The sequence below is a fragment of the Gymnogyps californianus genome, chromosome 2 (genome assembly GCF_018139145.2).
Source record: "Gymnogyps californianus isolate 813 chromosome 2, ASM1813914v2, whole genome shotgun sequence".
Classification (NCBI taxonomy): domain Eukaryota; kingdom Metazoa; phylum Chordata; class Aves; order Accipitriformes; family Cathartidae; genus Gymnogyps; species Gymnogyps californianus.
This window is the reverse complement of record NC_059472.1, coordinates 120151931-120177847: the sequence shown is the minus strand read 5'-3', so window position 1 is coordinate 120177847 and position 25917 is coordinate 120151931. Positions and strand designations below refer to the sequence as shown.

At 40.1% G+C, this 25917-nt stretch overlaps 1 protein-coding gene across 2 annotated transcripts in view; it reads right to left on the bottom strand.

Moving 5' to 3' along the window:
* CPNE4 (copine 4) overlaps positions 1-25917 on the bottom strand; it is a 250984-nt gene that overhangs the window by 92376 nt on the left and 132691 nt on the right. For both annotated transcript variants that reach the window (XM_050915715.1, XM_050915716.1), the window contains exons 4-7: positions 14433-14504; positions 10491-10565; positions 4024-4107; positions 3023-3112 (exon numbers count right to left, since the gene is read on the bottom strand). In XM_050915715.1, the coding sequence (XP_050771672.1) occupies positions 3023-3112; positions 4024-4107; positions 10491-10565; positions 14433-14504 (321 nt within the window). The remainder of the gene's footprint in view (positions 1-3022; positions 3113-4023; positions 4108-10490; positions 10566-14432; positions 14505-25917) is intronic.

The following is a 25917-nucleotide window of genomic DNA, read 5'->3' as shown; positions in this document are numbered from 1 at the left end:
GCTTTTCTGCAAATGTCTGAACTGCAGCCTCATGCAAATACTCAGATATCTAAATCAGGGCCTGCAAACACTTGCATACACAAATAAAAACATGTATTTTCCAAAAAAAAGAAAAAAAAAATCCCACAGAATCAAGACTATTTCAAAAATTGTCAATAGGTTCATAAAATCCATCTTGTCCTGGTTCTCTTCTTCACCCATTCCTTCACTGACTTTCCCCTCATCTTCTCTACAGGCAGTCCTAAAGGACTATTCTTGTTCCTCTTCACTTCTCCCTCTTCAGCCTCTCTTTTGGCAGTATCATCTGCAAACAAATTTGACTACTGTCTCTCTGCTCATAGCTCAGAGACCCTCTTTATTCCCAGACCCATCTTCTTCTGCCCAAGCTGAAATCTCAGCCTTTCTCATACCTTCTCACCTCAATTTCAAAGAGATTAAAGCATGTTTCTCCCTCCAGAACCACATTTCTCTACCCTTACGGACTTGCCACTTGCTCTGACATTCTAGGCATCACATTTTGTTTGCATCTCTTCCTAGGTTTTCTCATCTAAGTGATTTAAAGGCCATATATACACAATGTGGTGAAGGCAGTGTTGTGCTAATTCTGCTTTTCATTTGAGCGGCAGAAATCTGATCCATCTCTTGTCTCAAACCTATATAGTCACATTACTATGGGATGTTACCCATTTCAATTTAAGCTATCTCAAGAAGCAGATCCTATAAGAGCAGGCACAACTGATTGCTCTAAGTGACTGTCAGATATAAGCTGGACTAGGTGATCTGGAACCCTGTGCCAAGGAAGAGGCAGGGTGCAACCTTCTGCATCTGGTTGTGTAAGGTGCACCCTCAGAGAGGTTGCATAACACAGATAATTTGTCACATTTCGTCTCTTCTTCAGCCTCTCAGCATCTCACATTTTGAGTATACCATGTTCTCTAGCATTGCCCCCTTCAGTTCTGTTCCCTTTCACCTTCACAGAATGCTGCAGCAGCTACAGTACTCCCACCTGCTTTAACCATGTCAAGTGGCTTGCCCTTCTCTAATACATCAAAGAACTGCTCACCCTCCCTTTCTGAGCCTTTCATAGCTCACTCCATTCAAAAGCAAAAGCTCAGCTCCCAGCCCTGCTTGAGCTGTGACGTGAACTCATTGTCCAAAAAAGCACCATCTGTGCTTTTTCCAGCGCTTCCCTTTTGTCATGAAGTAGCAGCCCAGGCATCAGAGGTGCCAATGGAGACCCCAGCCATAGCAGTGCTCCTTGTCCTTGACCATCCTTTGAGTCAGTTATGTTACTACCTCTGGAGGGTAGCTGCTCTTTTTTTTTTTTTCTTTTCCTCTCCTGAAGATCTATATTGCTTATATAACACAGAGTAATTTGCTTGTCTTCTGTGTTTCAGGCAACTAACTTACACATATTTAATCTACCCAGGAAATTTATAAAATTGCAACCTCCCAAGATAACAAAGTCATTATCTTGACACTTCACATTACTGTCATCCTACACATGCTACAATAAATAACTCTTCTACATTTCTTCATTTGCATTAGAAATCCTCTTTAGCCAATACAGTTAATTTTGCTTGCAGTTTAAAATGGAGGCTGTTCTTTCCCTACACCTCATTCTCTATTTCATCTGCTACAACTCTGTTTCAACCCCATTGGACATGCCAAACACAACTGGTTTGACCATTTACCAACTAACGGGTAAATGGAAAGATCTTTCACAACTGCTTCCCTGTACCACCTGAGGTCCTGAGCTTCCTTCTAACATCTCGGATGCACCTGTCACAAACACATTGGTCTGGCCTCCTAAGTATCCTGTGCTCCATCTACTTCATCCTTCACTTTTCCTTGCTACATCTCTCATTGTTTTCTCAAACTTCCTCACTCTTTTGGTACTTCTTTTGCCCTTGGACTCATCTTGTTTGCCCAACAGTGCCACAAGGGACACAAACAATATATAAAGATAACCATTCATACCTGTGTCTTCCTCATGCATCCCCAATATCATACAAACACTGGGTCAGTACCACTGTTGTTCCATAACAACAGTGCTGATTTTGTGAAGTTATAAATCACAATCAGCATGACCAGTATAAATCCAAGAGTTTATAAGACTCGTTTTTACCTTTTCCACCCATCTGTGGCATGCATTGTGACGTGTAGACACCAGGCATTTTATTTTTTCTATCTGCACAGCACATCCTGCAGTATGTAATGAGTGAAAAATGACAATACCGCTTCTGCAGGGTTGTGCAGCTATAATGATGAAAGAAGAAACGTTTGCAGGGACAAGGAAAAATTTTTATTAGACAACTTGGTATGATAAGAAAAAAAAAAAGACATACTTTTGCGTCCAATGTCCTTTCATCCCGTCTAAGAGGCTGAATAGACACTGGGGACAGTGCTCTTTGTTTAATATTTTTTAATTTAGTGTTAACCTTAAACCTGATTAGAAGATATGAACAATTGGATTCAGCCTTGATTTAACCCAAATTAGCCACAAGAAGATGAATTTTTCTACACAAAGCTCCAAGTTCCCAACCATCCATCTTTCTGCTGACTAGTAACCCTGTCATTACTATGGCACATGTCTTTTTGTGGCCACCCTATTCTTCAAATATAGTAACAGATCTCATAATTCAGTGTTTCTTTTACAGAGGGTCTCCAGACATAAAAGTGAGGAAATAGTAGTTAAAATGGTGGCAGGGCTGCCACTTCCCTTGAGTCTACTTCCACCAGTTAAATGCTGCTGGATTCAAATTATCCAACTGATTGACAAAACCAGCCCCATCATTTTTTGAGGTTACTGTAAGAAGTATAGAGAATAATCTACTGATTACAGTGGATTACCACTTCTCTGCATCCTTAATTTGGTTGTGGTAATCATAAAGCAGCTGTGTGATCATCTTTTCCATCAAAGAAGAGGGCACTGCAGAGTAGCAATCTTCAACTGAAAAAGGAAGACAAAGTTTTGTTTTCTCTGAGTAAAACTATTCAAAAAGTAGGAATGACTTCTGACCTTTAGCCTGCGGTCCTGGTCTCCACTGCACAGAGAATTTACAGACACTTTAAAGGTTTTCCAGGCTGGATTTAAGTTATTCATCACAACCTGTGAGTGAAAAGAAAGGAAGGGAACCCTTAACATTTGCACATCTCCAAACAGAGTGCTAACAAGAGCCACAATTTTCAATACAGTACGTTCGCCAGAAAGAGAAGAAAGCAGAGCTCAGCTGGAGGTTTGCAGAACAACATGCATGGGATATGTGCTGTTGAGCAACCTGCAGTTTGCAACACTCCTCCTCTGGAAAGCCCCAAAAAGAAGCACAGGTGGGAAAGGGACCCGTACACAGATCATGGTACAGAGATTGCCCCAGCACTGCCATGCCTCAGCGGGAGTGTAACTCACAAGGGAAAGGTTGTGGAATACATCCCTGAACCGGAAGCCATGGAAGGGATGCAGGACTGGGCAATGGGGATGGGCAGCATCAATTTACAGACACATGGTCTGCCTTACCAGGAAGACAGACTGATAACCCTGAATACCTTCCACAGCTCCACCCTGTACACCTAAATGCTGCTTTTTAAGACAGTGCCAGTCATTACCATGGAAGCAGTAATGACACTGGGACATAGGAAACAAATGTAAAGCACCCAGATTACAAATCTCTTTAGCACCAGCAACCTGGGAGAAGGTGGAGAAGATGCAACGTAGTATTAATGGGAAAATATGATACTGTCTGTACCATAGTTTGGGCTAAATATAATATGTATAACTCCTGACCTTCAAACAGAATATCTGCCAGTTCAATTAAATTTGGATCTCTGGCTTCAGTAAAATCTTCCCTTACTCTCATGTGCATAAGTGAAGACCTGATACCCATTAGTCAATAATTACACAGGAGATAGAAGTGTTTTTAAATGTGGGTGCTTGCAATACCCTTTGTGACATGGGAAGCATAAACTATTCCTCCTGACAGCCCGCCTGCATCCTTGGAAAGTAAATCCAACCCTATTCCTTACCTCAGTCCTGTGAACAAGTTGTTGGGTTGCATCATCATTCATCCGGAAAATCTCCAGAAAAGGATCAGATTTGCTGAAAAAATCCTGAAATAAAATATAGGACAGGTTACTCTTGAGACTTCTTTTTCTTTGAGCTTTTCAGGCACAGTGCACTGGTGCTTCCCTGACTGCTAATGAAAAAGGAGAGGCAGTGTGGTTTTAGTGAGACCTCTTGCTGTCTCAGCAATATTTCATTCTTGTCCTTGTTCCACAAAGATTTCCATGGCACTGCTGCTGTTCTCAGTTTGACTATTCAATCATGGTAGGCAGAACTGTAAAATGTCATTTTACAGCCTTTTCCCTTCTTACACCCAGTCCAGATTCCTGAGCTTTAGCTCCTTCATCCACCTAGCTTGTTTCTTTCTGTCTCCATACCTGTTTGGTCTTTTGACATCAGTTTTATCATGCAAAGCCCTTTGAAGCATATTCTACAGTGGGGCTGAATTTCACATTATTCGCCCACCCTCTCAAAACAGAAGTTACTTGGCCAAGACATTGTGCTGCTACCAACACAAGTACTGGCAAGATGGATTAGAGGTTAGAGAAGCAAGTCCTCTTTAGGATGTCATAACATGGCCCACGTTAAGATGACAAACAGAGCAGGGGAATGCAGAAAATTACTTGATATCTCTAAGTACAAGCAAATCTGTGACAGACATTGAGGTTCACATACTCACTGCACTGCAGAACACTTCCCCTAGTCTTGCATCCAGCTAACAACCCTGAGCGTTCTTACACGAACTTAAATTAAGTTGCTTTCTATAGTGTTGCTGCAGTCTGGCCACAGCTTTTTTTGTTTCAGCAACATCTCATTTCTTCTGGACATGCTGGCTGGGGGGCGGAAGAGTAGCTGGGTGTTAGCCCTCCACAGCTGGAGGGGGAAAGCTGGCTAATTCAAATTTCTAACTGTGCAATGCTGCAAGAGCAGGATTCAAATGGACTCAGCCCATTTTCTGTAGTTTCAACTCCCTTCTTCATTTTCTTCTTCAAAAGAGCCGCGTGATTAACTTCATGCATATGAATATTATTCTTCTCTATAGGCCACATCCAAAACCACAGACCTCCACATCTGTTTGGGGAAGTGAGGAATTCTGTTTGCTCTCCCAGTGTTTCTATAAAAGCATTAGTGTAAAAATGACTGTAATATGCACAGTTCTACAATTTTCTCCTCACCAAATGCCCACCATACTTATTTTTGACTAGCTGGATAGCCATTGGCATGGGAACAGTTTTGGATAAAGTAGCCAAAGTCTGGGCACATCATTTTGGTCAAGTTTGTCTTCGGGGCATTTTTACAATTCCACAACAGCAAAACAAGCAGGGCTTTGAAAAGGGACACCTGAATTTGAATGTCTGGAGAAGGAAGTGAGTCCCTAGGGACCACAAAACCTTGGGCAAGGCTCAAGCAACCTAAAGTCTTTTCCATGCCCTAAAGATGACACCTATCAATGTTGTGTTCAGAGTGCTGTTCTGTGAATGATCTGTTTCTTTTCCTACTAGAGAAAAGGTAACCATATGTTTAGAAACTGATGCAAAGCACGTGCATATGGATTTGTTAAATCTTACCATGTGGAGCTCTGAACAACAAAGCCGTATGTTTGCCTATTTGTTCCAGTTACATGGTTACAGGACATTTAATGTAAGAGTGTGTAGAACCAGCACAAAACCCAACAAAGTCTGTAACTCCAGAGTTTGCCTCAAGGCCCTGATGTAGATTTAGCATCGGGACTCCATTCAGCACTTGAAACTGCTAGTATATAGGGGCTTTGGTGATCAAATTCTGCCAGATTACTACTGCATAGCACAGAGAACAAGCAGAGAGTGAGGGTGCTGGTTTAATCATAGTGACACCAAAATCCAGAGTGCATAGGGTTAAAAAAGGTGTTAAAAAAGAGCTGCCTCTTCTCACACATAAGTATACTGACTGAAGCTGAATAAATGCTTAATGTTAACAGATTCTTTATCAAATGCAAGTTTGATAAGAAAAGTTATCTGAAAGAAAACACCTTAAAATGATACATGCAAAGAATGCACCCTGGAGTGCAGAAAAATTCAGAAAGAAAACCAGGATTTTGTGTAAGACTCAAAATATAGTATCATTCCCAACTGAGTATCATGAAAGCTGAAACAGCAAATCAGCACAAGGGAAGTAATTTTTAATATCTGGTTTTAACTACCAAGGCAATACCACCTAAAGGCAAAGACTTTAATGCTGGATGATAGCTTATATCACCCCCCCCTTCAATGCAAAAACAAAGCCTAATTCCTTTCAGAATGAAGGTACAAACAAAAAATCCTTCAATATTGATGCTTCGTAACAACTCAAAAATGATACGCTTAAGAAACATTTTATTTCACAGCTATTAACATTTTCAAAGCTTTTTGGTTGTTATGCTGAATCTAACAGCTTTGCATTATCTCACAAGAATATCCTCTGAAAGAAGAATAGCAGCAATAAAGGTTTAATGTTTTGATATTTTAATAATGTTTAAATGATTAATGTAATGCATTTGCTAGTGGTATAATGCACATTGTTCTTTTAGTATGTGCAGCAGTTACACAATAATAACACAAGTACATGGTTTAAACTTAAAAAAAATTAACTACCTCCATTTCTGAGCACCTAGTTTGACACATCTTTTAGTACATTAATTTTCAGAGCATGACATTTTTTAAAATTCAGGTTTGGGGGTCAATTCAAAGGTCCCTCAGAAATTGACTGAAGTAGCCAAAAGACACTAATAATTTTGAAAATTCTTCAGCAGCAAGACAGGGCATTTAAGGATTTTTTTTGGTAGTAGTTTAGTACCAGGGAAATATATTAAAAAGCAATATTAGCTTGTATTTTGCAGACATTTGCTGGAGAATCTTTCCCAAGCAATGATAACTGCCTCTCTCAGAACAGGAAAAGCAGTTTGCCTGCCTTAGTGCTCGTAATTTATTATAGCTATCATAAAAACGTAGCTGCTTGTTATGGTAATTGTAACACAGCTATTAATGCAATAGAACCTTTCCAAAAGTTACTGTTCCACTGTGAAGTGTTCTCAGTGGATCTCTTGAAACAAAGATGTGCCATCTGAGCTGACTGGGCTTCAATAAAACATGAAAATGCAGTTATACCTTCCAAACAAGCACTGCAATAAAAAATATAACCTTTATCTCTGCAAAGTCAGTTAACTAAAGGAAACTTTCATACCTGTGACTTTCCTAGAATTTTTCACTGAATGTTTCAGCCACCCCTCCAGGAAAAACTGAGTAGCCTTTACCTGTTTTGTGTCTTCTCTAAAACTCTTGCAGTTCTATGTGGAGGGAGTAAAAAAACCCCAACAAACATATCCTGCCTGTTAAATTATACCAACAAATTTTGTTTAATCTGCCACAAATGTGTTGTTCACATCTTTTGCCTTAGTGGGGGAAACTCATACGCTTAAGGACCACAATCTGGATTCTCTTTCAAGGAGTTTTCCTTTAAAGGGTGGAGGAATAAAATTCCTGTCCATTCAAGATACCACTGATGGTAATGGATGGAAAGATTTTATTTTTCTTTTTATCCTTAAAGCACTTCCAGAACCTCCCCCCACCCCTTCCTTTATCTGCAAGTTGTGAGAATGAGGATTCAACTTGTCTTCTGCCACCCACACAGCTACCAGTGCAGGATCCCCTGGGGTTACAAACGTGACCCTGTGTAGCAGAGTATGAACGATTGCTTCCACAGGCTTCCTCTGTCTTTCGTGAGACTTCAAGGCCAGTTCCAGTCCTCAGTCTGCTTCTCTGATGTTACATGTGTACTCAGGTCTTCACTTCTCCGAGTAGGGAGAGGCATGCAAAACTATGCTTAGGATTTTACAAGATGGGCTCTTCTCAATTCTCTGATGGTTTTTTTGGACTTTTATGTGACATTGGAGCACTTACGCTTTTTCAACAATGGCTGAACTATGCAATTTAAGTAATTTCAAACCTTAATAACAATAATTACTAATAGTGCCTTGCATCTACTGACATCAAAGTTCATTATAAGCCATACCAAAAGTGATAGCCTTTTCTTATAAATGAGGTAAGGCAAGGTTCAGCCAGGTTTAGAGCTATGTCTCTAGCTGGAGGAAACTGACAGACTTCTTTCAACTGTAATAGGCTTCCAGTGATTTTCCTCAGCTGAAGGCAGGAGTTTTGATTCAGATAACACATGATGAGTCATTGCCTGAGTTGCACACTGCATCATCCAGGAATTTTTTATTAGATGAAGCCCACCTTGACTGGACATGTTAAAATGGCAAGAATGACAATATTCTTGCAATATTTCAGAATGATCCTCCTTAACTTATACCCATAAAGTGTTTCAATCACTCTCTAAAGCTGTTGCCCAGACAACACCGACCTGGCTCAGAAGTGCACTCTGGCAGCATCCTTTTAATTTATACCAACAAGAGCCATAAGCAATCATAATATTTACACCAGATTACATTTTACATTTGTGGAAAAGGAATGACCAAGTGGAGTCTTATTATGTTGTATATGTCCTTTCCTTTTTTCGAAATGTGACAGCATGTGGAACAAGAAGAAACTTGTGTACAACTTTGGAAATCACATCTAAAGATGGCTGTCTAAAGAGAGGATGTTAAATCTACATTTTGACAAATAAATGACATGATTCAGAAACACTAAGACTCCAGCAACTCTAAAGGAAGAGGTAATTCATCTTTCAGATGAGAAGCAGATTCAGGTCCTGATCATTTATGATTGTTAATGATCCTGAGCACAGTAATGTTATTTAGCTGTATGTTCTAAATAAATTCCAGTACTATTAATCTTTCCGTGTACTTTCTGCTTGCCTGAATTTTTCTGGTAGTTTCGACCGAAAATATTATTCATCAGTGTCGTGGTTTAACCCCAGTCAGCAGCTAAGCACCACGCAGCCGTTTCCCCCTCCCCCTCCCAGTGGGGTAGAGCAGGAGGAAAGGAAAAAAAAAAAAAAGTAAAACTCGTGGGTTGAGATAAGAACAGTTTAATAACTAAAGTAAAATATAATACTAACAATAATAATAATGAAATATAATAATAATAGTAATGAAAAGGAATATAACAAAAAAAAAGGGGGGGGGGGAACAAAACCAGTGATGCACAATGCAATTGCTCACCAGCCGCTGACCAATGCCCAGTTAGTTCCCAAGCCGCAATCCACGCCTCCCAGCCAACTCCCCCCTCTTTATATACTGGGCATGACGTTCCGTGGTATGGAATAGCCCTTTGGCTAGTTGGGGTCAGCTGCCCTGCCGATGCTCCCTCCCAGCTTCTTGTACACCTGCTTGCTGGCAGAGCATGGGAAACTGAAAAATCCTTGACTTAAGAGAAGCGCTACTTAGCAACAACTGAAACATCAGCGTGTTATCAACATCATTCTCACACTAAATCCAAAACACAGCACTGTACCAGCTACTAAAAAGAAAGTTAACTCTGTCCCAGACGAAACCAGGACAATCCGTTACGACCTGATTTTGAAAATCTGATGTATGTATCCAAAAGTACTCTCACTGATTTGATTTTAAGCCACTCACATGTCAAATGTTTACAAGCACACGCTTGGAGCATCAGAATCATAAACTTTTGTATAGTATTACCATATGTTTCTAATTAGAAGCAGCTTCACATATAAGAAGGGACTACGTACTAATGGTAGATATTGTGATTCAGTATAATTGTAATCATCTGATCTTCAATTATATGTAAAGCTCTATTATCTAAAAACAGTCATAGTCTTATGACATCTGTTAATCACAAAGACATTCCCCAGATTACCTCAAATAATTATGTGTCTGCTATTACACTGAAATAACAGAGAGTGTGTCTTACAAGCAGTCATCTGGATTTCTTGGGCTGTGTGTTGCTTGAGGTGCTTATTATATATATATTGCTAAACAACAACAGATATTTCAGAAAGAGGTAGACCTTATAATGAAGAGTAGTGTTTGAATCAGTGGAGAGTTTTCTTACTAAAGAGGGAAAAAGTTTTTAACAAATATGCAAGAGTCTTTCTCACATTCAAGCTACATTTTGTTGAACAAAACGTATATCATGATTGAGCCGTTATGAAGTTTTCTAGCTTTATTTTAAGATGCTTACTTCAACTGTAACGTCTTTGACTACTTATAGAAAGCTCACTTCTCTAAGCACTTCTGATCTGTGGCATTTTAAATAATTAAATTGTCTTGGTTATAGCGTAATTAAATTGTCTTGGTTTTAATTAGATTCCCTTGAGGGTTTTTTTTTTTAATTACTTCGCAACTTGAGGAAAGCCTCATTGTGAACATTCATCTGAAATCTCTGATGTGTTTAATAATATAAGGCAAAAAATATCTGTCGGGGAAAATCTCATCAAATTATATTTGCAGGCATTCTTATATCTTCAGTAAGGTTAATATCAAGAAGCTTACCTTGTCATCCAATTTCCGTGCACTGAATGAAAGTTCAACGTAGTCGTCATTGCCAGACAATTCCTCAGCAATCACCTAAATGGAAAGCTACATTTGAGTTTTGCATGGTGTAATGAAAGGGGAGAAAGATGCCATTTTCCAGTATGAAGACTGTACACCTCATTAGGAAACTGGACTGTGGTACAAGTTAATATGTTTCTCTTTGTAATCAGGAAGGGCTAAGAGCATTCAGTGAATCCCTTGCTCAGCTGATAGGTGTCATCTTGTTAAGCCTACAAACCTGAATCTCTCTGTATCACGTGACTATGCCTTGTCAATCACCTGTCAATGGGCAGACATCCACATCCACCAGGGATCCCTTTCCTTTGACGAAGTACTTTTCCTCAGATAGGACAATGGAGAATTCCACAGTCTCACAGTGTCCAAGGGGACAAAAAAGCTATACAAGAGTTGCACTATTTGGGTCTAAAGCTTAATTATTTTTATGCTGCTTCAGCATCATTTGGCAAGCTAAATGGAAAAATGAGTGGTCACCTGTCATTAGTTGCCATGAAAGGCACATTTACAGTAGGAGAGTTCTCCTGGTACAGTTTTTCTGCAATAGCTACATTGGCAAAACCATTTAGTGTAGACTGAGTCAGAAGAAAGTAACACTAAAATAATGTAGTGTGATTCTTTCAGATGGCGTAAGCTATGCTGACAATGATGCCAGTCACTGTGCTGTGCAATGTTGTTAAAAAAAAACCCAACAAAACCAACCAAAACAGCCTTTCTGACTAAGCCATTAAAATGCTTCAGTGGAGAGAAGGTATTAACCAAACCTGGGATATTTCACTGAAAAACGCTCTTTGAAACAAACCACATTATATTCTATTTGACAGTTATAAAACCTTTCCCTATTGTAAATAATCTCCCCAGAGATTAAATCGCCCAAAAGAACCTATTTCCTGGGTGTTTCATGCACACGGCCACACACTTGTCAGCCACATCAGTTCCCCAGCCAGGATCAGACGGTCTCCACTGCACAGACTCCAGGTCCTCGGGGAGCCGCTGGGACACCCCAACTATTCTTCAAACCGTCTGAAGGCTGCTGAGGTTAGAGCTGCAGTCAGAGCACTGCAGTGTGGGATGCTTTTACTGCCCACATATGCAGCTCCCAGTAATTAGCCAGGCTGTCTACAGCCTCAATAAACTTCAGCATCACTGGGATTTTTTATGACCTTTTTTCTTTCTTTGACAGAAACTAACTTAGACTCTGCATTGGGCATAACTGGCAGGGTTTTGGTAGCAGGGGCTGCAGGGGTGACCTCTGTGGGGAGGCTGTGAACTGCCCCATGCTGGTCACAGCTGGCTCCAGCTGGCTCGGCAGTGGGCAGCAGCTACCAACTGCACCCCAGAACATCAACCCATCAGAGGTGCATATGGTGCCTCTGTGTGAACATATTTAAGAAAGGGCGGCAGCTGCTAGAGGCAGGAGGCACAAAGGGAGGAGCAGTAAGAGGCCTGCAAGGCCACCCTAAAGAAGATCCAGGCGGAGGCATGTAGGAGGGGATGTTGTTGGGGACACAGCTGGAGATGCACTCTTGGAAGGAGGTGCTCCATGCCAGAGGAGGTACCTTTGAGGGTCTGCACCCGCAGGTAAGCCTATGCTGGCGCAGGGACGCCCCCAAAGGGACTGTGGCCTGTGTATAAGCCCATAGCAGAGCTGCGAAAATGAGTAAGAAACAAAGAGCAGCAAAAAAGAAATCACTGTGTTCTGATCCTGACCTGTGCCACCCGTCACCTCACCAAAGGGACTGAGCATAACATGTAGTGAAAGCAAAGGGAGTGGAAACTGAAGGGGGCAGGAGAGGTGTCTGAACTGAAGTTGAGCCTGGGGAAGGGAGAGGAAAGGTGTTTTCCCTAAGAGTTTGTTTGTCATATTTGTTTCTCAATACCCAAATCAGTAATTAAAAGTTTACATTAATTGGCAATGAATTAAATTAAGTAAAATTCCCTGAGTCAAGACTATTCTGGCTGTGACACCTCACAACAGTGAACTGTGGTATTTCCTCATGCAAAATATTCACATGCAGCCATGTAGGGGCACAGATGCTTAACTGTGCATTGAAGTACCATCACACAGGCACATATGTGGTGTTTCAAATGTTCCAGGCAAACATGAGCTTGCTGGAAATTTGGCCCATTTCTCTTCCATGTAGTCTGATGGTTTAAAAGATCATAAACTGTATATGACCAACGTGCTCCAGGATTTGCACACCAAGTTTCACAAATATTTTTAACGGAAAATAATGAACCCTCTCTTATAAAGGTTGACAGACTTCTAACTGGAGAAGCTGAACAATGTTCTGTTTTCATCCCACAGCCATATAATGAAATTGTATTGATGAGACATTACACAGTCAGAGGGCTAATAAAATTCCAGCAAAACATGCCGAGACAGGAACTTTCAAAATCCTATGAAAAACTTATAATTCAGTATTCTGAACAAGTTAGGAAAGTAGTATTTGTAACTTCCATCCTTGACAGACACCTGGTATGTCCCCAGGTCCAGAAATAATGATAAATAATCCATTTTGACTTATTCTGTTGAGACAGCAAACTTTTCACACAATAATTTTTGTCTGAGTTCAGTTTTCTCCCATTTGAGTAAAGTCAGCTTGCTCTTTAGTACTATTGGCTGGAAGCCAAAGCAAGTAACTAAGGTCCGTATTTCATGGTTATCATCCAGTGTTAGGCCAGCAGGGCCTATTAACTCATTTTCTCTCACCTTCTGTATATCACAGCATTAATTTTTGCCAGAACACTCTACTAACAAGCCTAACGATTTTAGTTGAACTAGAGCATTTGTGTTTTCACAAGACTAAGCTCCTTTGTGTCCCTCATAGAACAGGAGGGAGGTCCAGAACACCACGGGGATGGACAAGATGAAGTATGCCCAGATAATCCCAGCAAGCAAACCACACCAAGTTATTTAGGGAGCAAAACTCTCTCCTGGTTCTATTCAGCCAGATAAGCGGGAAATCCCTTTCCAACCCCAGACCAAAAATGAGTACTTTATGCATTTAGGCAAATCCCTTCTCAGCCAAGCACCAAGGAAGACATCTAAGAAAGAAAATTCCCCGGGGCTCTCAGAAAGCATTATTTCTCACAGTCTCCTGTCTCTTCTGTGGCTGAAGGCAGAAAAAAAATCCAAACAATCAAGCCAAAACAAACCCATCTGGCTAACTGCACATAAAGGAAAAAAATCCTTTTCAACCCCATGAGGCAACAGAGCAGAGATCCCCAAAGCAGAATATTTTATTACAGTCTTTGTCTTAATGCAGAGCTGCAAATGTCACAAGCATGCTAGGTTCAGTGCAGACAAGCTTGATCTCTCAAACAAGCCAGCAAAGAGAAAGATGAAAGAGAAGTAATACATTGATTTGCAGATTTCAAGATACACATGGGGCTATAACTATCCAGTCTGTAATTACATTACAACACAGCTAAAATACCTAATCTCATCAAACTTCTGCATTTGGTGTTGCTGAGTGCGTGCGTGTGTGTTTTCTGAGTTTTTTTTTTTTTTAGAAATTGGAAAGAGCCCAAGGGCCGAGAAACATCAGACTCCTTCGTGTGTCAAAGTGGGTCAAAATGAATTTCTGAACGTTCTAGACCTTCAAGCAAAAGTAAACAAGCAGCACAACTTTCTTGCTGTCATCAAAGTACCTTAAAAGTAGTAGTAGTAAATATTGCGGCTTTTGTACAAATCATACATTATTTGTTGCCATTTCCTTACAACAAGCATTTGTCAGAAACAGTACAAGTAATCTGTTAAATAAACAAATACATTTCTCAATCAAGGGTTGTTCTGGTGACTTAGCAGGATGCTTTCAGGGAGAATTAGTCACATTAGATATTTCTAAATAACAGGAAAATAAAAGTGTATTTAAGACTTACTGTTATAGATGACTTTCCTGCTGTGTTCCCATGTTTGAGTAAGGACTTGGAGAGTTTCCTCTGAGAAACAATCTGCACAAAAATAAAAACAAAGGGAAAAAATTAGAATCTGTAGTAAATACATGGCTTATTGTGATTTCATTTTTATATTGCCTTTTTTTGTTGAATCAAGGTAGTATCTTAATCCACAATCAGAGTTAGCACAGTAAGACCACGACTGAGAAGAAAAGTTCCCCAGGAAGCCTGCAGACAGGATGCAATGGAAGGACAAAGCAAGCAGATGAGGTCAAGCAGAATGGGAAGAACACAATTCACTGAGTTGAACAGAATAGTGGAAACCACATCTCAGATTTTCCTCAACTATTGCCATGATGGCGACAGCAGGACAGAAGTAAGCTTTAAATAGACTTAAAAGACAATAAGAAGGGAGCTGTACACAGCAAATCTATCAGAGATGCTTCCAAAACCCATTTATTTTTATAGGAAATTGAAGTCCATTTCCAAGAGAAGGCATTTATTTTATTTAAAAATATCAGCAACTCTAAACTCAGGACAGAAGCAAGCAATCTGCCTCATAGTTTTAGTACCAAAACTGTCTCCTTTGCTTACCAGGTACCAGACCTCCCCTAGAACTCAGCATTGCAAATGAACTTGTCCATTGACCAATTTATAAATGTACTTCAAATAAATGTTATCAGAGTAACACTGACAAAAGATGTTATTTCCCTTATCAATAATCATTAAATTTCCCTAACAACCTTGAAACATTTATAACTAGACTAGTAAAAATACTAGAAATGGAAAAAACTTTACAATAATGCATAATTAGTAAGCTACAGTGATGTCCCAGTATATTAGGTCCTTCTTCTCTGTAAAGTTAATGCTGTATTAATTTATTTATTTATTAATTGGAAAACTTCAAAATGTAGACAGATGTAGAGGTAACTCCAAACACAGCTTAGGAATCACAATTAATATTATTTTTGAATGTGACGATACTGCAGCAGGATCATGCTGTGCAGATACTGAGCAAAAGATTGCTTCTGCCCTAGAAAAAACCCTAACCTCTGGAATGTGGCTTTTATACTAGAAACAGTCCTTTCCCACACCTAACATTACTTGGACAACTTCATCCAGATGGCTAATCTATAACACTTCGAATAAAATGATCCACAAATAGACAACTTTGGCAAAATATGCAGAAGTATTAGTTGTAAAAGAGATGCAATCATCAAGGGAAAAGAATGGCTCCAGGCCCTTCATTAGAGTCCTGGGCATCATACACTTTTCAGCAATAAACCACAGCAGTAGGCAATAGCCAGAGCCGGAGGAGTGTGAGTAATGCAAAGTCATGGCCAGGCAAAAAAGGTGCTGTGAGACAGCACAAAAGGTGCTGTAAATTTTAGCCTAACATCACCACAGGGAAACATGTTTGTCCTGCCCACCAATTTGCTGAATTGAATAGAAAAGCAAAAGTGGCACCTCAGATGATCATCAGCTACTGTCATGATGAAGGCAGCAGGACAGAAGCAAGTTTTAAATGGGCTTTAAATGTGACACAGGAGAGCCGTCACAGGGCTGGATCACAGGCTTGCCACAGGGCTGGACAGGACATCCAGAACCACTGTGTCCAGCTTCTTGGTCCTAATGCAGGACCAGTTACACCTGGGTCAGCTATACCTGACAGATGCATGTCTAATCAGTTCTTAAAGATACCCAGAGGTAGAGCAAAACACCCTCCTCTGGCAGTTTCTTATGGTATTGTTTATCCTTACAGTAAATATATTTTCCTAACAGCTAACCCAATCTCTGCAGTTTAAGCCCCTTATTTCTGTCCAACGCACCATGAATAAGTAAAAGAATCTTTTTCCCTTCCTCTTTCAGGCAATCTTTTTATCTGAAGACTAACAACTCTCCACAGTCTTCTTTAGACTACAGAACCCAAGTTTGTCCTATCTTTCCTTTTTGACCAAATTTTCTAGCCCTCAAACCATTCTCACTGCTCTCTGCTGAGCCCTCATGGACTGGCCCATATCCTACTCTTAGAATAATGCTCAAAATTGGACATAATACTCCTGGTCCTTCCTATGCAAGAAGAGCTTCTCATGTCTTGCAAGCTATGCTGCTGATACACTCCAGAATTGCATTTGACTTATTTTAAGAACACCATGATACTGTTAACTAATGTTCATTTTACAACCATTTCCGATTGCCAGCTGTTTCTTACCCTGCATTTTTGCAGCTAGCTATTACTTACGTGAATAATTTAACACTCATCCTTTTTGGACTGCCTTCCATAAATCAGCCTGCTGCCATCATCTCACTTTTCCAAATTAACTTTTGGATTTCACCACTAGTATTGGTCAGTGGCAACAACAGACAGGAATACAGGTAAGATGACCAGTACTGCCAGGATTCAGATATCCTTTTTCTTCCGTAGGATCTTGGAAAGATTGTTTGCTGTGACCTCTTAAGTCACCCTTACCTCTGTTTTCTTGCCAGCTAAACAGGTTCAAGTACAAATCATTGCAATCCTGTGAACTGTGAGGTGCAATTTAGAAAACCTTGTTTGAGATTCTCATATGGAAGGTAATACAGAAATACAACAGATTATTCTTAATATATAATTAACCTATAGGTTCTGTACCAACCAGACAATGAATTATGGCAGCTGGGGAGCAGGGCCCATTTATCTCTATGACCTCTCCCCCTTCCCCAAGATGCACAGACAACTTTGTAAAATACATTAAGCTCTTCCACTGAAAGCTGTGGGTATTGTGTACCAGAAACCTCTTCAGATATGTTACATATATATACCCCTGGTATGAGATAGAACTTGGATGGGAATCTGTCCTTCAGCTAGCCTCCTTTAGAGACAGCAGGACTTCTCCCCCTGAACTACCCAAATTCCTACAGCTCCCTTTGCTGCTTTGGAAAGTGTCCCAGCTTTCAAGAGGCATCGGGCAGACAGTAACCTGAAGCTCAGGAGCTCCCATGCAGGTGGCAGATAGACAGCTCGCAGTTCCAGAGAAGATAATTTATTTTGACATTCCCATTAGTAGATCACATTAATAAGACTCACTCTCTAAGCCATTAGCATCATTGTGACACAGTAAGCACTCTGCATATGTAAATATGTGTATTTGGGTGCAACCATTTACCAGTCGTTAATTAAGTGGCCAGTAAAATGAATCTTCCATCTGGCAACAATGTGCCAACATCATTGCCTCAAACTGTAATCAGCGATTTAGGATCCGCAGACTATCATTGCAATAACTGTCAAGGAATCTGTTTTCCTTAGCAGTAAATTGCCCTTTTTGTTCATGCACTGTACACACTAGCTTAGCTCTCATTGGTTAAAAGAACCACTTCTAAAGAAGCTGCCATCAATTATATATCATATTTATTGTTTATGTATCAGTGTAAACCTTCTTCTGAACATTACCATAAAAAGCGTTTGCTGACCTTGCCAGACAGCAAGTCCTACACAACAATAACTCGAGGGCCTAGAAAGCATTTGTCTAAGTTCAGAGTTACAGAAATAGCTGAACTGGCAAAATGGCTTACAAGAAGGTAATTAACTACAGGTCTTCCATTTGTCAGGAGTCTTTGGTTTGACTCCTGCTTCAAAAACTTGCAATTTAAAACTTCAACTTCAGAGAAAAAGGCATTTTGTCCAAAACTGATGTGAAGTGCAGAAAGTAAATGTCTCTCTCCTTTCTAAAACACAGATAGTAGAATCCAGTTCAGCCCTAGTAAACCTCATTACGTTTCCAGAACATGTTTTTTCATGAACATTTTATTAGAAGCATGACCTACCAGTGAAAAAATGGATGTAGAAACCTCAGAGATTTAAGAGGTGAGGCTAAGAGAGACTTAGGAAGTGAAGTTAAGTTTATTTGCAGCTACAGCCACATATAAACTACTACCCAGTTCTGGTCTGAGACAGCCACATGTCCAATAAAACATATACTGAATACATTTGAAAGAGGTGGGAATAGGAAGAGAATGTAAAAGCTGCTGCTCTGTTTTAGAGAGGGAGAATATGCACATGAAGTGATTCCTATTTATCAAATATGCAGTCATCTCAAGAGAACATAATCTCGACTAGATTTCTGGTCTGCGGTGCTAAGGGATATCAGCTCTGTGGTAAGATGGGGGTGGGAAATTCCCTTGAAGATGATCTTAATTTGCCTTATTACATACAAGCCCACATAGGTTAAGGACAGATCTGAACAGATGCTCTAGATTGCTGTCATTAAATCTGGATTCACATGTTGCCATTTGATCCTATTTCCAATTTAAAATATATAAAGGATGTTGGTTTTTTTTTATTTTAGAAGTATGAACAGGTGCAACACTTTGGATAAAAGCACCAAGGCACTGGCACCAGCTGCGTACAGTGCATTGCTCAGCAGTCACTCAGAAACAAGGACTCTGATGAAGGTTTGCTCTCTCCTATGTCTGAGTTGTGACTAATCAGCACTGTGTAAGATGAGCTGTGAAATAATGACCTATTTTACCTTGCTTGTTTAAGAACCTTTTAAAATATATTTCTTGATGTGGTCCTTCCTTAACCAAATATAGGGATAACTTTCAATAATATCATACAGAATTCCCAATGCTTATAAATCAAACTAACAAGAAAATTTCAATATGGCTTTTTAACCTAATGATTTAGCATTGGCAGGAACAGATAAATCCCATATATCATACTGAGAAGTCCTGTTTACATTGACAGCTGGGGCTGGTCCAAGTGCTTTCAACAGCATTGACTCAGTTTTTCAAGGTGCCATCCTGAGCCAGAGGCCTGATGGTCACACTCCACATTTCCTCTGGGATCAGAAAGCAGTGTGGTTTTTGTTTATTTACTTGCTTCAATTAAATTGACTTGTATAATGTCTAGCTCTGGACATAACACCAATATTCTTTTGTTAAAGGCTTCTTGAAACGTCCATGGATAACAGCCATAGCTCCTTTTCCATTTACGTGCTATGACACTTGGCTTTTGTTAACTCTTGTGACATGTGAACCACCGGTCTCTGATTTTGACAGAACCAAGGACTGGGCAAATACTCTGCTTAGTGACATGTAAGAGTGTACGCAACTTAGCTTTGTGATTACAAAACTAGAAGCTTAGGATCATTTCAAATAACTCCTTCAATGTCTCAAATTCTTTATTCAGACTGGCCTCTTCTGCCCATTGGACTTTCTTACAGAAACCCCAAATTTAGTTATTTAGACAGCCAGGTTAAGCACAAATTTCCCTCCACAGTACACAACTTGAAGAAGTCTTTGTGTCAATTCCTTGCCAGCTGGGATAGTCAGACAAATAGCTTTAGCTGAACAATCATTTCCCAGCACCTCTGTGTTAATTCTTCTCCCAGATGTGTTATTCCTGTTACATGGACTTGCACAGTTGCTTAACTTTCTTCTAGCAGACCCAACTCTTTTCAGGATGTGCTGGTTTTGGCTGGGATAGAGTTAATTTTCTTCATAGTAGCTAGTAAGGGGCTATGTTCTGGATTTATGCTGGAAACAGTGTTGATAACACAGGGATGTTTTAATTATTGCTGAGCAGTGCTTACACAGAGTCAAGGCCTTTGCTGCTCCTCATACCGCCCTGCCAGTGAGTAGGCTGAGGGTGCACCAGAAGCTGGGAGGGGTCACAGCCGGGACAGCTGACCCCAGCTGACCAAAGGGATATTCCATACCATATGACGTCATGCTCAGCGTATAAAGCTGGGGGAAGAAGAAGGAGGGAAAGGACGTTCGGAGCGATGGCATTTGTCTTCCCAAGTAACTGTTAGTTTCTTAGTAACTGCAAAGAGCACCTAGTCACATTTTACTAGCATTTTTCCCTTGATCCAAATGCCTTTTACACAGACTGAATCTTCACCATCCAATGCATTCACTTGCCCAGTGCAGAGCCCTTGGTGCCACACAAATTCAACCTCGAGTCTGGAGAAGCAATCTCCCACCAAACAGCAGTGGTATATGCAGAAACAGTGTTTTTCTAACAGCATCCCCTAGAACCGTGTTGATATATCAAGGAAAGAAAAGTAGCTATCATACTCTTTCTCTCTTGAATCTCTCACCAACCCTTGCAAAAACCTGTAAATTCTTCTCTAGACATCTGTCCTGGTATAGACAGTAGCTGGTATAGATACCCAAGAAAAGACAAGTGATGCACAATGCAATTGCTCACCACCCACTGACCGATGCCTGAGCAGCAATCCGTGCCTCCTGGCCAACTCGCCCCAGTTTATATACTGGGCATGATGTTCTATGGTATGGAATATTGTCGTGGTTTAACCCCAGTCAGCAGCCAAACACCACACAGCTGCGCCCTCACTCCCTGTCCCCCACCCTCCATTCCCGGTGGGATGGGGAGGAGAATTGGGAAAGAAGGCAAAACTCGTGGGTTGAGATAAGAACAGTTTAATAACTAAAGTAAAATATAATACTAACAATAATAATAATGAAATATAATAATAATAATAATAGTAATGAAAAGGAATATAACAAAAAGGGGGGGGGAAACCCCAGTGATGCACAATGCAATTGCTCACCACCCGCTGACCGATGCCCCAGCACCAATCCACCCCTCCTGGCCAACTCCTCCCTCTTTATATACTGGGCATGACGTTCCATGGTATGGAATACCCCTTTGGCTAGTTCAGGTCAGCTGCCCCAGCTATGCTCCCTCCCAGCTTCTTGCACACCTGCTTGCTGGCAGAGCATGGGAAACTGAAAAGTCCTTGGCTTAAGAGAAGCGCTACTTAGCAACAGCTAAAACATCAGCATGTTATCAACATTATTCCCACACTAAATCCAAAACACAGCACTGTACCAGCTACTAAGAAGAAAATAACTCTATCCCAGCCGAAACCAGGACAATATCTAAGTGCCCTCCCACTGGATGTTGATCCCTGATCAGTTTTGTGGCTTGATAGGGCTTCTAACTCAACAAGCATTACTTTCCCCTTGTCCCCTAGGCACTACTTCAATTTGTATCTTTCCAAATTGTAGTTGAACTACCTCTCTAGTTGCAGAATGACCACCGTATGACTCTCAGGCTTGCCCATAGTTTTGGCATCGCGTTAGCTTATGCACCAGTGTCCAGCTTAAGCCTCATGAACATTCCAGTTGCTTTTGGACTGCTAACCCTCGCATCTTTAGCTGTGATACTACCTACTGATAGTCTACTGAACCTCTCTGAGCTAATCTTCTCATCTTTTTGCTCACACTATGCATGCATTTCCCAAGTGGCATATTTCACTCAGCTATCAGCATCTTTTTTTAAACATGGCACTACTTTGTTTACAACAGTGTGTACACCTCCCTGTGGTGGTGTTTGTGAGGCCGACTAGGAAGCACATTCTGCCCAAACTACATTTCTCTGTGATAAAATGATTTACATTTCACAGTACCACAGCTCTGCTTCCTCCTCCCTCCTTAAACTTCAGCAAGGGCTAATTCTGCGTCCTGCAGTTGTCTTTTCCAAGCATTTTGCCTCAGTTATTAGTTATGATTTAGTGTCTTAAGATGAGCTCAGTTAATACCCCAAACTGACAAGACTGAGTCTTCAATCTTACATCAGCCTTCCATATTTTCTCAATTTAGAAAAGTGAACAAACATGTTCCTTTTCAAAGGGGATTCTTCAAATTCCTGTAATACAGTGTCAGTTGTCCCTCTCCAGTTAAATTAACTAATAGATACTAAAACATTAAATGCTTCAAACCCACTTTATAAGAAGTCTGTCTCTATCTCACTGTAATCCTCTTTGCTTGCACCCCACTGCTTGTAGAGAGAGGACGAATGCTATTAAAGCCTTCTTGGGCTGCCCTCCATATTTTTGGGGAGGAACCACTGTGTTGGGTCTTTCAGTCACTAGTTTGGGTTTTTTTTGCTTGTACCGTCTTGTGCTCAGCATTGCTTGGATTCAAAAAGTGAGACAAGTACTTGTGAAATTTCAGCCTCCAAGTTCAGACTGCTTGGCACTGTACAGCAACCTTTTCAGAGCCTCCTGAAGTCACAGCTTTTTGAATTGTTTGCTACAAAAGGTGCTAAAATGCACAGCTGCCCTAACCTAAAGCATCTTTTATCTGAGTTATGTTCCTTTCTTGACAAGCAATTGCTATCTTGCCAAGTTGGGGCAGAGATGTTAACACATACAATTAAAATGACTGTGTTTCCAAAATAATTTCTATCCTCGGTGTATAGCAAGAGAAGGATTCCGTGATATGTAAAACTCAGGAGATAACCATATCAGAAGTATTTACTAGTTATGATACACAGTCTTTTAAGGTCTCCCCTTCTTGCATAAAAATAAGTACCACCCTTGAAGTACCTTTTTCACAGCTACAAAGTCTCCCAAACGAAGGACTGTAATACTTTCATGATAGTGCTCTAAGTAGAATGATACAGAGTGGCTAGACAAATGATTGGAGATTTAACATTTGTGAAATGTATCTTGAAGCTTGTCAATTAAAATATTAGTGTGCTCTTACTATAATCTGTTCAAGTCAAATACGGTAAGCTTCTAAACACCCACAAATAAAATTACAGACTTCACTGACATTTCACCTGTGTGAGTAAATGACCGATTTAAGCAAGGGCAGCAGAACTGAGGTAGCTCTGGCTCACAGTGTAAAAACTCTCCCTCCTTCTTCACGCATTCATCTTTAGCCTGTCTTTTGACAAAGCAAGATTTGTACAACTCTGATGTGCTTGTGTGTGTCTTGCTATCTATCCCCCAGCCACTTTTGAACCCACCAAATAATTTCCATGAATTTTGGCAGATAGTCAAAGATGCATCAAGCGTGCTACATTTCAACATGAAGAGAGACCAGACAGCAGGTAGATGCCAGTGACCTTACTCCACTCTCATGAAAAAAAGGTTTGGGGGATGAGTTCACCTCTTCACAGATACCAAGAAATCCCTGCAAGAGAACAAGTTCAGATGTATATGTCCATAATGAAGGAAGTTTCATTCTGTCTAACTGCTTACAGAATTCTTGTTTCTTGATAGAGCCAGTTTTATTGCTATAATCATCCTCTCTGTACATATGATACTTTCTGTACCATACTCACCACTCTTCAAGGTTTCTTTTGTTCCCTATAGTATTGATCAGCTCACAGTCTATTTACAGCTGTATTACACCTCTCCCTGTCTTTGTTAAAGACCTGTACCTGAAAACAGTCAATCAAAACAGAACACTGAGGAAAAAAGAGATCCCTGTCACAAGAGGCAATAACGTTATTACAGGAAATAGCTTATCAATAGCATAAAAGGTCTTTGAATTTAATTAGTAGGTAGTGTAGCAGCCCTTTTAGAATTAGTCATAATAATAACTCATTATAATAGCAAACTAAATTTTAAATTAGTTTTCTAAAGACTGCTACAGTAATTCATACAAAAAGACAAAGTATGTAAAAACAAAGCAGTACAAACTGTACAAGTAATTCCATTAACTTTGACTGGCAAGATTCATCCAGAACTGAAAATCTTACAGCTTCAGATATCATGCTGCAATGGCAAATCAAGAGCTTCCTGGGGATAACTGTGGTGTTTAAATGGTTAGGTAAAGTTAGGGAGAATGCTGCATTGATGATTTGCTTGTGCTCTGAGTCAGCCCTGGTAGAAAATGACATTCATATCTAATAAAGTACATTATTCATCCCGCTAATGAATTGAGCAACTTCATTTGGAGGAGATCAAAGGCCAAGTATTTAAAGGTATTTAGATACCTAAGGAGGCATACAGACATCTAATGAGATTTAGGAATTCAAATACCTTGAAAAAACTGGTCCTATGTCTTTTGCACCACAGAAGCAGTCAACAGTCTATTAAACAAATATTCTCATACAGACTACTTCAATTTAATTAATTCAGGTGCAATCGTGGCTCTTTTAGCCTTTCTCCAATTCAAGAGCAAGAGGATTTGCAATGGCTGAAACTGAACTAATAATCAGTCAGCGTTTTCAAGTGCATAAGCTGCTAATGGCATATATTATTAAAAGCACACAAGAAACAATACTACTCATTACTGAGAAGGAAGATTTTCAATATAATTTGTACACAAATGCGTGTATGGGAAATATTAAATCTCTAAATAATACTTGAAAAGGTTCTTGGCAGGAAAAGATTTACATTTCTGCAGATTTCTTTACTTGTGCTACTAACTGAGCAAGTAAGGGAGTTGTGAATTGTAACAATATTTTAACACTTCCGTAAATTAAAAGAAACTAAACAAGGAATGGAATCACAAATTTGAAAATGGCAAAGACCAGTCGTGGTAATTAATGAAAGAAAAGCCACAAAGGCTATTCCCACACTGCAGAGCTGGGATGGTTCACAGCAGTTAAGAAATAACAACTTTACTGGTTCCTATAATTTAATGATGTTGCAGGTACAGCTGAGCAGTAATCAAGAATGTCTTGGCAACGTAAGTTTGTTTAGTTCTCGTCAGAAAATGATTATTCATTGAAATAATTTTTGTGAGTTCTTAAAGATCAGGCTGAGACTTCTGGGTGAAACTTCAGAGGAAAAAAGTGTTCCTAAGCCACCCTCCTGATACTTAATTCCTGTGTGGTTAAGTTAACTTTGGTTATTAGAAAGTTTGAGCCCTTACTGTACTAAATGATGGAATTTCAATGCTTTATAAAGTTTATGGAATATAAAACTGAACAATTCCAATAAGAGAGCTTTAGAGAGGCTCAGAACACATGAAGGCACTAACACATAAACAGAAAAGGACTTGGGTTTGGGGTTTTGCTATCCCAGCTGAATACCATGAAAATTAGGCTATCAAATTTCTGACAGTATTTGTCCATCAAGATTTTTTTTTCCATTGTTTTTTTTGATGGACAAAAAACCCCAACCCACTAAAAAAAATAATAAATCTATCTCCTGCCACTCAAAACAAACAATCACAGTTTTTGTGAGCAACCAAAAAGCAACAGAAATACAAAACCTTCAGTGATTAGATGGGGATTCAGTTGGAAGTGATTACTCTGGGTGAGTGGAGTGCCTGAACACTTTTCCTAGGGATGGGGAAAGGGAAAAACAAAGGGGAAAGAGAAGGGGAAGAATTTACTCTCCTTAGTTCCAGACAAAATCTGTAAAACCACAACCAAGGATGAACTGATTCATAGCACCTAAAGCACCTATGTGAAAGCAAGAGGTCACCTTTATACAGTGGTGCCCCAAAATGGCAGTTAAAATACTACTGCTTGTGATTTCACTGCTTATCACTACAAAGATACACAAGTGCCTCTGCTTGCCAGTGCCTGTGCAAAGAATAGCAATGATTTAGAGTGAATCAAAGAGCTAGAAGACTAGTGGGCAGACGCAGAGCCTGATGGAGCATCCCAAGCCATTTCTGTTGTAGTGGAAAGCATAGTGCCAAACCACTGCTCTACCCCAACATTCCCACTCCAAAGGATGAGAGCTGTCATCTACAGCAGCAGCTCAAGAAG